Below are 16,656 nucleotides of genomic sequence, written 5' to 3'. Positions count from 1 at the left end.
CTGCTCCAAGATTCTATTTACTACATGTAAATAAAAATTACCCTCTGAACAAAAAAAGAAATCCAGGGCCTTTGATTGGTTTTGTTGTTCTTGTTATTGATTGTTTAAAAAAGGGGGTGAGGGGGAGTGAGAGGCATACTCTAATAAACTAGAAAACATAGATTCTTCCAACCTGTTGCGGTTTCTGACATCAGACATTTTTCATTGGAAGAAAGATGTATGCAAAGTGAAGATTAACACAGTATTTACAAGCAGATTGTGATAAACTCTTCATTTCCTTCTCACAGCTTTTTGTAGACAAAATCAAGGTTTCAGCCTGCAGTAAAAACATCTCCCTAGAAAATACTTGGTCTACAAAATAGATTAAAATCCTGATGCTGGCTCAGTCTTGCTCTATTATGTCAATAATTATTTTGCCACTTTTTCAGACAACATGAGCTAAGCAGCCAAGCTACAGACAGCAAAGGACCCTGTAGCCATGAATTTAAAAAATGGAAATAAGATGAATTTTAAAAATTAATTTATATTACCTTTCTACTTTCCTAATCTTTGGGTTTAGCAGCCTAATTTAATGCTGAGAGGCTGCCCTGCAAACAACTCCTGTCAGAGACTACGTTCTGGTCTGTCCCGGATGGAAGTACCTTATGAAAGGGCCATGGCCAAACCAAAGGCAGCCTTAAGTTCACCTCCTACTCCTGCAGTAGCTGTCAGAGGAAGCCAGGCAAGACCAGGGAGCTGGCATGCAGCACCTTTGTCACACTGCCAGCAGTCCCCTGCCCCAAAGCTGCTGCCAGGGTGACCGGCAGTGATGCTGCCCGTCCTGCAGCTAATGGGACTGTGCACACTTTTTATGGGAGGTATGTGGGCACAGCCGTTGCCTTTCTGTCTTTGTTGGGATTTCCAGTGTTATGTTTGTAATGTCGAGTTCCCCCAGACTATCTCAGTTATGGTGATACCAACTTCAGGTATGACATGCAAAACGTAGAGAGAGCAGGTAAATGTATTTTAGGTAAAACTTTTCTGAATAAAGCAAATGACCATGTGGATTCAGATAATAAGTATATTTTAAATACATGCTAGCTGTTTTAAAAAATTATATGGAGTGCAGGAAGGGTTGGAAAGAAAAATTACTTTTTAAAGGTTGTGATGTTCTCTCAATGAAAACAGAAATAGAGGTTTTTACATTGTTTGCTGGCCTGACACTAAGACGGATTTTCATCTCTGCCCAATTGCTTTTATAGATCCGGAGACTCAACAGCCAGAATATGGAATCTCAATGAAAACAGCAACAGCGGTTCCACTCAACTAGTTTTGAGGCACTGCATAAGAGAAGGAGGACATGATGTCCCCAGCAATAAGGATGTGACTTCATTGGACTGGAATGTAAGCTAACTTCTAAGGCTGCACATGGCTTTTTACTGTCTAAATTTAATTCAGAGGCAATTGCAGCTGCTGCTCCATGTCTTTTATATCTGAGGTGACCAGAAGCTCTGTCCTAACCTACTGACCTCTTGTTTCAAATACTCATAATAAGCTGAACTTTCCCCTGTATGCTATAATTTTTCCAGGACTGTTGCCATCTTCAAGCTTAATAATGGTGTATTTATATCTCTATTTTAGGAGCATGGATAAAAATAACTTTTAAGAATGAAGATTAAACAAGCAAACTATGTAGTAGTGAAGCCTGATTAATAATGTATTTGCATCTCATAGTTACTTTATTTTGGCATGTAAAGAGATACAAGCACCAGCGAAGCTTTTTCTGAAGTTGAACTGTCAAGACCCTCTCTCATTTTAATTATGCTGTGCCTAGCAAAATGTGTTGACATTATTGTCTTTATCTTGGTAGGAGCATGTGTGGCCATTCTGTCTTTACCTAACCACCTTCTCAGTGAAACTCTTGCCTGAACCCTTTTTTACTTTCATCCTGTAAAACTTTGTTAGATAAGTATAGTCCTGCACACAGAAGCCTGAAGTGAGCCCAGAGGACAGGTATGGTTAAGAATCCCGTCTCGGCCAGTGTCTTTGGGCAGCTTTAAGGCGGCTTCATGTCTCCTTTCTGCCACCCAGCACTGTAAAAAGACCTTAAAAGACCTTGCAGGAACCTTCATTAATTTTGAGATCACTTGCATACACTGTCTGTTTTGAGGATACTAGTACAGACAGAGTGATCATACAAATCTTGTTTTCGTAGAAAAACAGATTAAAAATTAAGTACCAGAAAGGATTCTTAGCAATTGCATACAGCCTTGGTTGCTGGCCGGAGACCAACATTCGGTTAATCCTTGCTGCAATATTACTGTCCTTCAGGTGAGGTAGGTGCTTCACAAAAGGAAAAGATAAGGCCACTGCACGAATCAGCTTCCCCTACCTATTTTATATTTGCCACAATGAAAGAAGGTTGTGAATACAGAAAACAGAGATAGGATAACAAAGCAAATAAAGATGAAACTCGGGAATGTTACTTATTTCCTGTGGAAATCACAGTGAAGAAAAATAGTTGGGAAAAACTGAACTGAAGAGGAGGAAAAGAGTAATTGAAAGAGGAAAACATGCCAAGGTGCAGAACTGTTAATGAGAAAAGTTATCTAAAACATATAGGGCATCCTTTAGTATTTCCTTACCTTTCCAGACTTCATTGACCATGGATACTTCACTTGCTTTGTGCTAGTACTTAATGTAAGGAAATGTTCCTAAATTAAACACTTGAAGTGTTTCCAGCTTACCTTGAGTTTTTAAAAGAATGTGAATTGCCACCAACAGACTTGGATAAACTGTACATCTAGTCCCCGAGTTTTCCTTCCCTTTTCTCTTTTCCCTCTTACCACCTTTGTTCACATCAGTTGTCCAGGTAAGTATATATCACAGTGAAATTGGCTTAGGTTTTGATATTTTTCCCCTTATATCATTATATATTTGAGTTATATCTACAGCTGTTCTGACTCACTGTTTTGGGAGGGTTGGAGTGGGTATAAGTTTTAAAGGATTATTTTATGGTTTTTTCCTTATTTTCTATTCATGATGCTAGAAATGCCATCCACCTTTATTGTTTGTTTAGAACTACAATATTAATCATACTTCGCTGTGAAATTTTCACACTGGTGATATTAAATCAATTTTTCTCTGGTTTGTGTGATTTTTGTTAAATGAGAAAGGTTATTTCTAGAGGCCATATTCAGATCATGTCCTTTGGTACCAAGGGTAGGATTCATCTCTGTTAGATTTAACTATCTGAACTAGTCTTCTAGACTCCCTCTAAGTCAGCAGAAACAAGAGAATCATGGCTTACACTCCAGAGGTGGGCGATGCTGTTAGTTGTAGAGGGAGACTAGTTATGCTCTTAAACTAACTCCTAACTTCTTGATGTCTGGAGATAAATGGGTTAAATTTCACTGCCTAATCCATGTGCTGAAATGTTTAAACACCCAGCTGCAAAAGCACCTGTCTCACCAGACTGCAGAGTCAAGTTCCTTCTTAATTATTTTCATTCTGGCCCAATAACTCTAGCATTGGTGGCTGCACAGGAGATACCCTTCAGTGAAGGGCTCCCTCCAGCAGAATACCTGTAATTTGCTGATTACAGTTCCTGGGCTTTTTTCCTGCTAATTGGGACCCATGAATCCAACTTTTCTCAGGCTCTCCGTGATGGTGCCATGCCTCTGAGCATGTGTTGGAGTCTGTGTTCAGACAAGTAGGAAGCAACTTCTTGGTGGTAGATAGCACTCTAGGTGGTAACTACGAATGTAGGTGGCTTAGGTGTTTAGGTCCTTCTTTCAAGTACAGGTGCCTGAATTTCACTGAACTGGGGTTTAGTCAGGTTTTAGATGATCTATTGACATTTTATAGGCTCTTTATGTCTAAAAAGTAGTATCTGTTCATTATCTGGAAGAATCCCATATATGTTATATCTGGTTTTCTTTTTCTAATCCTTTCGTTAAATTACTCTTATCTGATGGTATAGCCCAGTATTTCACGTATGTTAGAGGGTTTTATTTCTTCTTTGCTGTCTGCAATAATAACCTCTAGTTTAAATCTGTGAACTCATATTTCCCATAAATCACAATGCACAAACCTTAAAAAAGAAAGAGAAAAAAAAAAGGGTTGGTTGAAACAGATTTCCTCTAGTATCAACCTTTGCCATTTATATATCCCAACAGAGTGATGGAACACTATTGGCTACAGGCTCGTATGATGGTTTTGCAAGAATATGGACAGAAGATGGTAAGTCAAACAACAGTTACTGTTCTTGAGCATCAAACAGTGGTGAACTGTAATTTGATTGGTTTGTAAACAAATTGTAATAGTAACCTTTTCTTTATTCCAGGTAACCTTGCAAGCACCTTAGGTCAACATAAAGGTCCAATATTTGCCCTGAAATGGAACAAAAAGGGGAATTATATTTTAAGTGCTGGTGTTGATAAAGTGAGTTTTAAAAATATGTTATTCTAACATATAAATGTGCTGACTCAGTGAGCTTGTGCTGCTGAATTCTCTAAGATTATTTTCTTCTCCTCCAGGCATCCTGGAGAATCGCAGAATTGTAGAATCATTTAGGTTGGAGTTGAGTTTACTTTAATATGTTTTAGTGCATGTTGATTACATATTTGAGGCTGCATAAGTGTGTACTATTTTTATGTAAAAGATTTTACTTTAAAAAACCAGCTCCATTTTACCCCCTGTGTAAAACTGTGTCTTAAATGTGTCTCAGTTAAGTAAAGAACTGCTTCCAGTACTTACATTTGTAGTTTTATCAACTAACTATTTCCGGGAAGGAAGTGATCTTAAAGATACTCCATCTTTTAGCTCATCTAACTATTGAAACACTTATTTGAATAAAATAAGTATCACTTCCTATGCAAATATGCAAAAAAAATGGTAGTTCAGAACTCAAAATCAAGCAAAACGTATTTACAGCTGAATGCGCATTAGAGATTAAAATGAACAGATGACTGATGATGATGTGCACAGATCCATTAAAACTGAAACTGGAAAGTACACAGCATTCATCTTGGCTAACTTTCAATGTCTAAAAATTAGATTGGGACTTCCAAGTGATGGGTTGCATGGCCTGTGTCACAATGAGAGGCACCGACAGTGCTTCTCTCCAGCAACTGACAGAGGGAGTCTAGGGAAACTAGCCCAGGGTCGTACAGCTGGTTTGTAGGCTAGATGAATCCCTATATTTTCACATACTTGTGAAAATGGAAACTTAGTTTTATTCCTTTTAATACTGCCTTATATTCAGCTACACATGTCTCCCAGTGGTAATTCCATTGTTCTGGTTCCCAATAACAGCAGTGATTCTTCAGGTGATCCATTGTTGGCAAGGTGAGGCATCCTTAGTTTATTTTGTGGAATCATCCACTCCCAATAAATTGACAATTCACTCAGAAGGTGGTATTTAGCTCTACAGGGGAGTTGCTTACATACGCTATGAGTATGGATTAAACCTGTAATAAGCAAATTACACTTTATTCTGTCCCACCACAGAACTGGCAAGAAGGGATACGTACTCTGCTGCTAGATAAAGATTGCACTTGGTAGTTTAATTGTGAGAAATGTAGCATCCCATAGTTTTGAAAGAGTTCCACTTGCATCTCTGAAAAGGGGAAAAAGTCTCTTTGAAGAAGATAACTGTAACAGCTGTAACAAAATACTGAACCTGTTTAGTGCTATCTTCTAGCATTATTCGGAGAGAATGTGCATATTCTTAGTAGTTATATTACTTCCTCTGTAGGCATGATACCCTTTATATACACTTAGATTATTATTCTGTAATATTTGAAGCAATTTCTGTTTTTTCAGCTGTTCAGCGCACACGGCTCTCTGCAGTCAATGATTTTATCAGTCTGTCTTTTAGAATTGCTCCTCAGTGAGGGTGCTCTCTGTTTTCTCGAAGCTGAACAGTCACTAATCATTTTTTCCCCCCTTCTTCCGGATGCAGACAACAATAATTTGGGATGCTCACACAGGAGAAGCTAAACAGCAGTTTCCTTTCCATTCAGGTAATTTCTGCATAACTCTTGTTATTGTAATGAAATGCAGTTTTTAATTTTGTCAGTATAATTTATCCTTTTGTAAAAACCTACCCCATCTGCCAGAGAGAAGTTTGAACCAACTTTTTTGTCCTTTAACTATTCTGAGTGTCATGGCTTGTGGGTTTATTCTTTTTTCAGAAAGATAGGATTCTGTGAGATTCAGCTTTGCAAGTCAAACTGATTCTAGGAAAGGATTTGTACAACAGCCATGTCTACCTAGCTGAATGATTCTGTCATTATCTATGTGCTTGAATAGTAGCAAGTGGTGATTTATGAAGAGACTTTTCAGTGATGGGTGTCTGGGATCACTTCCGCTCTTTCTGCTCCTGTTGCAATGAAACTGACTTTTCATTTCAGAGACAGAAGCAGGTGGGTCTGTCATGCAGCTAGCATTCTCTGCTGCAAGCGTGAAGCTCCTCAGGAATTTCTTAGCTTTTAATTTTGACTTGAAGTTCTTCAATATTTGCTTTCTCTAATTATCAGAAGTCAGTTGCCAACCTTGAGTTTCAAAACCTCGTTGCACCAAAACCTTACTTGGGGTGGTCGTTTGTAGATCTGGTCTGCTTCAAAAAGACAGGAGATGTCACAGTTACTGAGTAATCTTGAGTAACGGGCAATCACTGACGTAATCTTAAATTCCCCTGAGGCTAGACTTGTGAGATGATGACTGAATTCATGATCCAAACTGGATAAGTTGTCGTAGTGAAGAATTTTTAAGGGGCATAGTCAGAGTTTAAAACCACCCAAACATGCCAGATTCTGAGGATAGAAGTGTTCATCTTCCTGTGTATTTGCTGTAACTAATCCATTTTTTAATACACCATGCTTTCGCAAGGTGCTTAATACTAATAAAGCATTAATTTGCACATGCTTTTCAACTCAGTTTCTAGTTGTTCTCATTTTCATATTTTCACAGATGTTACTAACAAGCAGTGGTAATTGAACTGGTTATTCAACAGAACACAAGAAGTATATGCGTGCGCGCAGCAGATCCATACTCTGCATTTTTGTCACTCATGTTCTCACTAATGCAACTGTCAGTTTGGAGGAATCGTGTCTGCCGACAGATTTTCTCACTGTGGCATTTATTTATCTGTCATAACTGTTCCATAAAAGCAAACTTTGCACCGTATAGTGATGTAGTTCATGACACTCTTAAGCCTTCTGATCCCTAACTATTGGTCTAAGATGCTGAAGATTCAGAACTTGGTTGCCCCTTCATGAATCGCCTTCACTGACGTGTAGCTGTCTTAGCAGTGGTGCGCATCAAGGACATATCACTCCGTTCCCCTTCTAGCAAGTTGAAGACTTAATTATACCTTCTGATGCAATATGCTGATGTCCATTTGCAATAATACATGGGGTTTTTTAAATCCTTATTACGCATACAGTTTGTCTTTGGACCATAAGACACAAGTGAAGTGGAGATGTAGAGAGCCTGATTTTATATTTTTTATTATTATTTCAAATATGTTTTCATAGGAAGGTAAAGCAGTTTGTTATTAAGGAAATTGTTGATAGGCAAAAAGTGTATGTCCTGCAAAAAGCCCCTTAAAATCAGCTGGAGTCTTTGTCCTCATGTAAGTCTAAAGCCACAAACACCTCGCCTTGTCCTCTTTACATCACTTAATCACCAGAACAAACTAACAGCAAATTCCTTTCCATATCTGGAATCTGAAAACCTTGTCTACACAAGGATTAAAGGTGGCATTTTAACAATTAAAAGTCTAGTCTAGGCAGAGTACAGTTCCTTTAACACATACTTGTGCGGTATACTTCTTTGCATACTTCTTTGAAGTCTGAAGATAGTTGGCTTAGGAATAACATAAATTTTTTACTCTCAGCTGCTTTACAACAGCTTGTTTAGTTTACACCCATATGGTAAAAACTGTCATCTTAAAATACATAAGGAAGTTTCCTTTATCTAGGTCTTGAAGGCATCTATGTCATTAATGTTTTCATGTAACTTTTAAGGGTTTATGGTCAAAATATGTAAGTATGTGGAAAAGTAGCTTCTAGGTTTTCATTATTCTTTTTTAAACTATGAGTCATCATAAGGCATTTGATCAAAATACATGTCCGTAAAGAATATTTCTTTAAAATGGAGTGAAATAATCCAATTTTCACATCTACTGATAAATGTGGACTGATGTCTGTGCATGCAGGAATGAATTAAGTGATACCATAAGATACTTGTATGACCCAGTTTTAGACTTCTAATGCTCTGAATCACTTACTGCAGTCACTTAACTCCATCCTCTTCTGAGCTTCCAGTTCTGAATTACACCTAAATTTGTTCAGGAAGAGCTTAAATTAACTGATAAGTATTGTAACACTTCTATTGTTGGGATCTTTTTTGGCTGCATTTCTTAATGATTTGTTGCTGCTTTTATTAGATGACATTCTAACTGGTTTTATGCAATTGGCAAGTATCCTGTAGTTTTCAAGACACTTTGGCAATTTGATTACTTGCATCAAAAAAGCATGTTTGGTTGTTTTTTCCAAACCATTTTATGTAGTTACTTACCCAGTAAACATATGATTAAATACACCAGTAAATGAATCAGTATTAATTAGCAACACTGATTCAAATTATGCTGCAATGCAAATCCATCATTTTAGGTGCCAATAGCTCTCAGAAAATTACTTTTCAGCTCATACATATCATACTAGATATTAGTCCGGAAGGCATATTGCTGTTAATGAAGACAGATTTTTGTTTGCTCTGAAACAGTGTTACAAAGCTTGCAGCGTAAAAAGACAAACAGAGAGTTAAAGGAACAAAATCCTTTACTGTTTCCTGATCCCCATTCATGTTCATCGGAAAACTCTGAAGCAGCCTGCCCTCCTCACACAAATTGCCTTTATATTTCTGCAATGTAGAAATTCCTTACCTGTCGCACAGAATTAGCAAGTTTTTTCATTAATATTTTACTAAATACTTGTATATGAAACAATTTCAGCCCTCCATTCTCATTTAGTGAGCTACCTGCTGCTTCGGAAGGTGACGTGGATCAATCTCATTTTACAGTTCGTACAAATTTTAACAGAAAAAAACCATAGTTAAATATAATAGACTAGCCAGAACAGACATCTTTTCACCTCTGTGTTACAAAAGTATTTTTCTGAATGTATTTGAATAAGGCATTTCTTGGTTTCATTTTAATGGTAAACTTGCATTGTACTGTTGCCAGAGAGAGATTCAACTTTGCTTCCTATATGCTAGTTGTCTTGTGACGCGCTTGCTTCTCACAAGAGTATGCAGAGAATTAAGATTTCTGCGTTTTAGCAAGTCTTATGTCATCCTCTGGAGGGCAGCTAAACTCTTTCCTGAGCAAAAATCCAAGCACAGTCCTAGAAACACAAGGAAGCTGTATGTCAGGAGTTTCCTCCTGTTCTTGTGCATGCTTTTAGTCTGCAGTGAGATGCTGTAAAGTTTTGTGGGGTGGTTTTTTGGGAGGGGGGTCCACACTTTCTGCGAAGTGTGTGTGTTGCACACAGGCACTAGTTAGGCGTTCATGTGCTATCTGTGTACAAAGTTTCATTAATTCAGTCCTACTTAATGCTAAACCCTCTACAGAAACTCTTCCTGTCATTTCAAATTGGCTTGATCAATGTTCCCATCCTAAATCAATGCCCAACCAAATTAAACAATGTAGGTGTTATTAATCCACGTGTCCACACAAGACCGATAGGTTTGTATCGGTGGTTGCATAAAGCTAGTGCAAATGAAGGCGGCCACCTGCTGCTTCTCCCTCCCGCGTTGTTGCCGAGTCTGGCATTCACAGGAACAGTTTTTCTAATCCAGCTGAAATTATCCACATTTTTTCTGGGTTAGTTTTCTTCCAGGTTCTTCGCTGAACTGGCTTACAAAGGAATGAATGGTAGAGGTGACCCAAGAGACGTGTGTGGCTGGGAGAGGGGAGGGTGGAGGTCGATTGTTTTGCCCCCTCTTACGTAACTTAATCCAAAAGATTCTCAGAAAAGGTGCCATGCAAAGCATCCACATCATCCACTGCAAGACAAAAAAAATAATTTGTGCCCTTCAGACAGTCCCTGTCATCCCTATAACCGGTCGTAAGTGACTGACCAAGAACTAGCTTTTAGTCGGTTTGATCCAGATAGGTGACAGGAGGAAAATGATTTGGGATAGCTGTTTCTTTGCTGTGTTCCCTGACGTTCCTTCCATTGTTCGTACTTCACAGCTCCTGCTCTGGATGTAGACTGGCAGAACAACACTACTTTTGCCTCCTGCAGCACTGACATGTGCATTCATGTATGCAGACTTAGCTGTGATCGTCCCGTTAAAACTTTCCAAGGACACACGGTAAGTTTAAAAAGTCTGAAATTTTAATGATGAAGTCACAGAAGCATGTTATGATGATGGCAGATGATGTGTTTGCAGGGTGTATTCTAGCACCAAATGTGTTACATCCCACAGCTTCCCTAAAACTGTATTCCTTGGGAGTGATTCACTGCCTGTGAGAAGGGAAAAACTGTTCTAAATCACCATAGGAGGCCAAACCTGCAGTTTAAACAATGAGTCTATTTATATGTAGCATCAGCTGCAGGCTAAGGGCACATTAATAAGATTTTGGTTTCCCCGGCTTAATTTCCTTTAGCAAATGAGAACTATGAATAAGGAGAGAACCATTTACCTCCAGCCATTGTTCAGTTTTAGAACCAATTTAATAAGATCTGTTTAAGATATATTTCCCCCCTCTTTTCCTGGTGGTATTTAACGGCCATCAAAGGCTAGTTTTTCTAGATCTCATTCATGAGAAAATTGCTATCATATACTGACCTTAATTTAGATATTAACTTCCAGAACTTGCTGTCTTCCCCACTGAGAAAAATTGTGCATTTGGAGACCTTTATCTAGTCTGTGGTTAAACTGATACTTCATGACAGGTTGTACACTCCTAGCAACAGACTGGTGCTTTTTATGATTATATGAAATGTACCATTTTGCACATGATCCAAATTTTTACTTCAAATATCTGTACAGTTGCTTTTAATTATGATTGAACCATGTAAAATGGATAAAGCAAAATCTAAATATTTTCCAGGATTATTTTCACTGAGACTGAGCCAATTTTATGTTTTAAAAAAGCATTCTTTCCCTTTTTATGAGATGCTTTTTTCCCCCCTATGTATGACCCTCACAAAAGCACAGAAAATTTAGTGATTACCAAGGGGATACACCAGGCTTAGTGAATTACAAAGTGCTAGAAAGATTGATAGAGAAAGCATTGTAAGGCATTCAATATTCCATCCTGGATTTCATTTACACAATATACTTCTTTTTAGGGAGACCAGCATTGTTGTAGAGCAGCAATATTAAGAATTAATTATAAACTCCACAAAACTTTACACTCCATCAGTGTTTTCTGTTGAAAATGTGTACCTCTGAGATCTACAGAATATTAACCAAAGAAATACTTGTAAAAAGAACTTAATGCTGTATCATCAATCTGTCTGCTTTGAGGATTTATTGAAATCCTAGCAAATGAAGACAGGGTGTGAGAGACCTTGTGCCAGAACGTGTGTCAGAAGACTGATTGTGTGTATTGTTCACAAACACAAAATGGTTACCATTCCTAAATGACACTTAAATAGCGCGTTACAGAAGCGGCACTGCTTTCGTTCACCCATAAAGCAGCCCGAGCTGTAATTTGTGGTTGAACTTGTTGCGTGCGTAAACCGTGAGTGCCCTCTGCTGCGTGCCCTGTGCAATGCAAGTAACTGGAATATTTAATAAAATCACTCTTCGTTTCAGAACGAGGTTAATGCAATCAAATGGGACCCATCTGGCATGCTACTAGCATCTTGCTCCGATGATATGACATTAAAGGTAATATAATTTCCATTCCTGCCGTTCAAAAAGTAAAGGCAAAAAGTAATGAGGGCTCTGCCTGTGTAGGAATAGCTAGCTGTATGTTGTAACAGAAAAGCCCTCCTGCTGGACTGCTGATGTATGCTGCTTCCTTGAGCAAAGCAGACATCCCAGGAAAGATTTGGTTTTGTGGATAAAATTGTACCAGTAACACAGTTTCCTGATAGTATAGTTGTGTTAATTAAGGCTCATCAGTCTTTCTACTGCTAATTGACACAAGTGAAGCAAGAGACGCTTCTAGCACACAGCCTGTGTATAAGAACGGAAACTGAGAGGGCAGCAGAACTTGTAGATGAGAGCTGAGTGAATGTCAGCGTTACGAATGTTTCTTCTTCTTAGGTAGCCTGACTTCTGCTCACTTCTACTCTGTCTTTGCCATGTACCCACTGCGGTTTTCATTGCTCTGGATTCTAGATATATTACTGTGGACTACATACAGAACTGGAAATTTACAGAAAATAGGTCTGGAAGAGACTGAAAGAAAGCACCTTGTCTGTTATGCTGCCATAAAGCAGCACTGTAGTAACCGTTATTGCTCTGCTTAAACATCCTGACCCAGTGGCAGCACATTTTTTCATGCCAAATTGCATGCTGTGTTTTAAAACCACTGTGGCTAAGTGTTGTTGGTACCAGTTCAAATTTCTGACCACGGAATTTGGCACAGGAGCTAATGTTTTGCTGTCCCTGGTCTCTTCTGGTTTTAAAAACCTTCAGTGATGGAGATTGCAAATCCTCTTCAGGCAGTTCTTCTTCTTCTTCCTTTTCCTTTGGAAATCAGTCTTCTCTGATGTTGTCTTCTCTTGTCTTTTGGAGTTCTTGATATTTTCCTACAGCTTCCTGGAACGTGTTGCCTGTTAGCCATAGAACGTGGCTAAGGTTTGTATAACATTTCCAAAAGCAGGCTCAGGTATGCTGGTGAAAATCCAGCATAAGAACACATAGCTTACCTCATAGTGCAGGCTTACAACAAGTGAGTTAAATCATTACTACGTTTTTGGTATCTCTCTGAAACTGACTGACTAAATTGGAGTTATTTTCCCTGCTGTGAATTAGCTTAATCTTATTTTCTCCGTTAGCTGAAGGAAAGATGTACTAGATTACCTGTCATCTCTGTTGAGCGTAATGTTTCTCTCACGCTGGAGTACTTGGCCGTGTAACACTGCATAAATAGCTGATCATCTTCCATTATCTGTTCTGTTAAAAACATGAGGAAAACAAATGGATTTCAAGAAGAAAATGAAAATTTTACTGGTGTATGAAAAAATTACTAGGTTCTAAGCAGTTGTTGAAGCTCTCTTCTCATTCTTTAAAGTGACTGCTCTTGCAACGTGTGACAATCTTCAAGTTGAAGTTCTCTAAGTAGTGACTTAAGCTTCTGTATGAAAATACAGTTACAGGCTATGAGCAGGACAGCAACTATTTAGTTGTTCTTACGTATTGAATAAATACTATTAAATGTGTAGCTCTTTCCCCTAAAGAGGTTATTCCAGCATGTCAGCCAAACTGCTGCATTAATAAATCATGCTTACGTGTATGTCTGTGTGTCGCGATCATAAACAAATGGTAAGGATAATACAGAACTGAAATAATGCAGCTGAGAAGAGATTAGTAAAATTGCCATTTTTCCCCTTCATAATTACTCTGACTTAGATTTGGAGTATGAAGCAAGATACCTGTGTACATGATCTTCAGGCTCACAGCAAAGAGATTTACACTATCAAATGGAGTCCTACAGGACCTGGCACCAGCAACCCAAACTCCAACATCATGTTAGCAAGGTAAAAAAAAAAAATACCTCCTTCTGTTGCCTACCAAGAAGAAGAATCGTCTTTCTGACATGTAACTCTACTGTCACATTGCTGTCAGTCTTCCTGCAGACAATTCCAGTAAAAAGTACCTGTGTTCATAAATCAGGGGGGTGGATGTAAAGGGAAAGGAATCCTGTTTGTAAAAGGAAGAAGAAAAAGAAGGAAGATTGAGTCATGTGTTAAATCTGGCTTTGCACCTTCACATCTAGCATCTGGTTGTTACGAAAGTACTTAATGAGGTAGATAGCAGCGCATTCAGTCAGTTGGAATGTGTTCTGACCGAGGCTGTGCAACTCACCTGGGCAGATACTGACAATTTTGGACAATCTGTTTACTTGTAATGTGTTTTTATATTGGTATATCAGTGCCAGCTAACGATAGTACTATGGGATTATCAAATCAGTTCATGGCGTGTCCAGTTTGGGGAAGAGTTGTATCAAAGCTGTTGTATTTGTATTGCTCCTTAATCTGGGAGTGAACAGGGAGGAACTTCACTGTCTCAGAGTTGCTCTTTTAATATTATTTTTAATACCAGTTATTTCCTTTGCCATTCTCTTAAGCCCAGTGTTTGGGATTTAGATGGAGTGTAGTGAAAAACAGCTCTGAAACAAAGTGAAAAGAACCACAGTTCTAGGGAATTACAGAATGCTATTTCATTAAATAATGCAAATCCATTTGGAATAAAATCTCTCTGGAACCCTTTATTCTATTACTGACAATATGTATTTGACCTTTCTGAATAATAGCAGGTAGAATCTCAAAAGAGGGGAGCTTGGCCTTCACAAGGCTAGTGATCTGATCCTATATACAGCACACCTAGATAAACTCAGAGTCCTCATACAAGAATTCGTTTCTGTAGATACAGTTCTTGTCATAAAAAACTTGAAGGCTGTAGGGCATATTAGCCTTTCTGTTTGAAACATTTCGTGCTTAGCCAAGGAAAAAAAACTGCGGTATTCTTGTAAGAAGTTTACAGTATCAAACTACAAATTGATTAATGAAATTAAAATACATGCTTATGTTTGAATTCTTGCAGTGCTTCGTTTGATTCCACTGTTCGGCTGTGGGACGTTGACCGAGGAGTCTGCATCCATACATTAACAAAACATCAAGAGCCTGTCTACAGTGTAGCTTTTAGTCCTGATGGGAAATATCTAGCCAGTGGGTCCTTTGACAAATGTGTCCATATATGGAATACTCAGGTACCGTTTTGCTTCATCTAATTGCACGTCTGCTTTAGATGGCACGTTAATAGAAAAAGCATAAATGGAAAATATATGTACCTTTGTAGCATATGACCTGCCAGCCAAGGTGAACCTGATTGCGTTGGCTGATACAAATCCCAGCATAACAGTTGAGTCACTCAGGTGGAGTGAGGAGACTGTCCAGAACATTTCTTCTCAGGCTTCTTTGTATGCTAAAACACCTAGCGTACATGAAAATAGGTACGTTACGTTGTGCTGCCGGCTTTGTGAAGCAAGGGTGCGGATTGATTCAGAGCAATAAGGGACACTTGCTTAGTAACGAGCTGAGTTCAGTTACGAGTCTGATGCACCTGGCTTATACTTTGTGGTGAGGTGATGGCAGATTCAAACAGTGTGCAGGCTGGAGACTGGACATATTCTGGAGAGAAGTGGGACATCATAGTTGCATGGATATAGTTCTGGTTACTGATGCCTCACAGCCTGAATTAACAACAAACTTTAGAGAAGACCACCTCAGCCCAACGCACCAGGCCTTCCTTTATTGTTACAGAGTTGAGAAAAACAGATGTCTGAGACTCCTACTGTAAATTGCTTTCTGGAGGAGCCTGTTCCTCTGCGTTATTAAAGACCAGTTTTCTAGCTTCAGCACCTTATGGAGATGACCGTAGCTGGGTGATGTGAATAGCTCTCCCTTGCCACCAGTCTCTTCTTTTTAATGTAGTGCCATGCGACAGAGAAAAACAAAGGGAACTTCTGAATCAAATATTTGCATGCTGTTTTGCTTTGTAGAGTGGAACTCTAGTACATAGCTACCGAGGCACCGGGGGCATTTTTGAAGTCTGCTGGAATGCTAGAGGAGACAAAGTGGGAGCAAGCGCATCAGATGGATCGGTAAGGAACTTTACACATTGTAAATGTTAGGTGGAGATTACTTTCTGGAGGGTGTCAACAAATTTATACATGCCTGTCACCTCCTGTGGACAAAGCTGAAGATATAGGCAGCTGAAGACACAAGTAGCTCTGCACAGTATATTAAAAATGCTCCTGATTTGAAAGTTGTTCCTATTGGAAATGAAGAATGCTTGTAGAATAGGTGAATATTGCCGAAGATGGGAATGATTTTTAAAAACTCACTTGACAAGAACAACAGTAGTGTTATTTCTGTCATTATTTCTCATCCATCAATTTTTAAGAAAGGTCAGATCACAGCGGTCAACTTTCTAATAAACAGTTGTGAGGATTTCTGAGTTTTATCCCACAGAAGTTTAGCGTTGAATAACCCCTAAAGAAGGGATTTTTCAGCATGATGCCCAACATTTCATTGCATTGTAAAGGAGAAATATTGCTGTAGAAATACTGATAATTGATTACTATTTTTGCTGTTAATGTTACTTTTTAAAAATTTCAGTTGTATCATCATCTTATGAAGGATGCACATATGTTATAACACACTCTACAGCTTTTTAAAATAATTCTTCTACGTGTCTGGTTGGCATACCTACTTCAGAGCAGTATTTTTCAACTTTTTTCTTTTTTTTAACAAAGGGTACACCTATGACATGATTCAGTTGCTTGAGCTTAGTTGTGCCATCTGAGATTGTGCCATGCCTGCCTTCCAACAGCTGCTCCAAATGGACACATGTCCACTCTAGGTTCTGTGCCAGGCCTGCCAGGCCTGCATCTATTTTGGATATATTTCAGAAATGGAA

General features: G+C 38.6%; 1 protein-coding gene across 5 annotated transcripts in view; it reads left to right on the top strand.

Moving 5' to 3' along the window:
* The window catches only part of TBL1X (transducin beta like 1 X-linked), a 199,908-nt gene that overhangs the window by 178,608 nt on the left and 4,644 nt on the right, over window positions 1–16,656 (top strand). For all 5 annotated transcript variants that reach the window (XM_055703302.1, XM_055703300.1, XM_055703298.1 and 2 more), the window contains 9 exons: window positions 1,242–1,383; window positions 4,158–4,221; window positions 4,325–4,422; window positions 5,945–6,005; window positions 10,244–10,365; window positions 11,818–11,892; window positions 13,585–13,712; window positions 14,779–14,944; window positions 15,737–15,838. In XM_055703302.1, the coding sequence (XP_055559277.1) occupies window positions 1,242–1,383; window positions 4,158–4,221; window positions 4,325–4,422; window positions 5,945–6,005; window positions 10,244–10,365; window positions 11,818–11,892; window positions 13,585–13,712; window positions 14,779–14,944; window positions 15,737–15,838 (958 nt within the window). The remainder of the gene's footprint in view (window positions 1–1,241; window positions 1,384–4,157; window positions 4,222–4,324; window positions 4,423–5,944; window positions 6,006–10,243; window positions 10,366–11,817; window positions 11,893–13,584; window positions 13,713–14,778; window positions 14,945–15,736; window positions 15,839–16,656) is intronic.

This window comes from Falco cherrug, chromosome 2 (genome assembly GCF_023634085.1).
Source record: "Falco cherrug isolate bFalChe1 chromosome 2, bFalChe1.pri, whole genome shotgun sequence".
Lineage (NCBI taxonomy): Eukaryota > Metazoa > Chordata > Aves > Falconiformes > Falconidae > Falco > Falco cherrug.
This window is presented reverse-complemented; position numbering and strand designations above follow the sequence as displayed.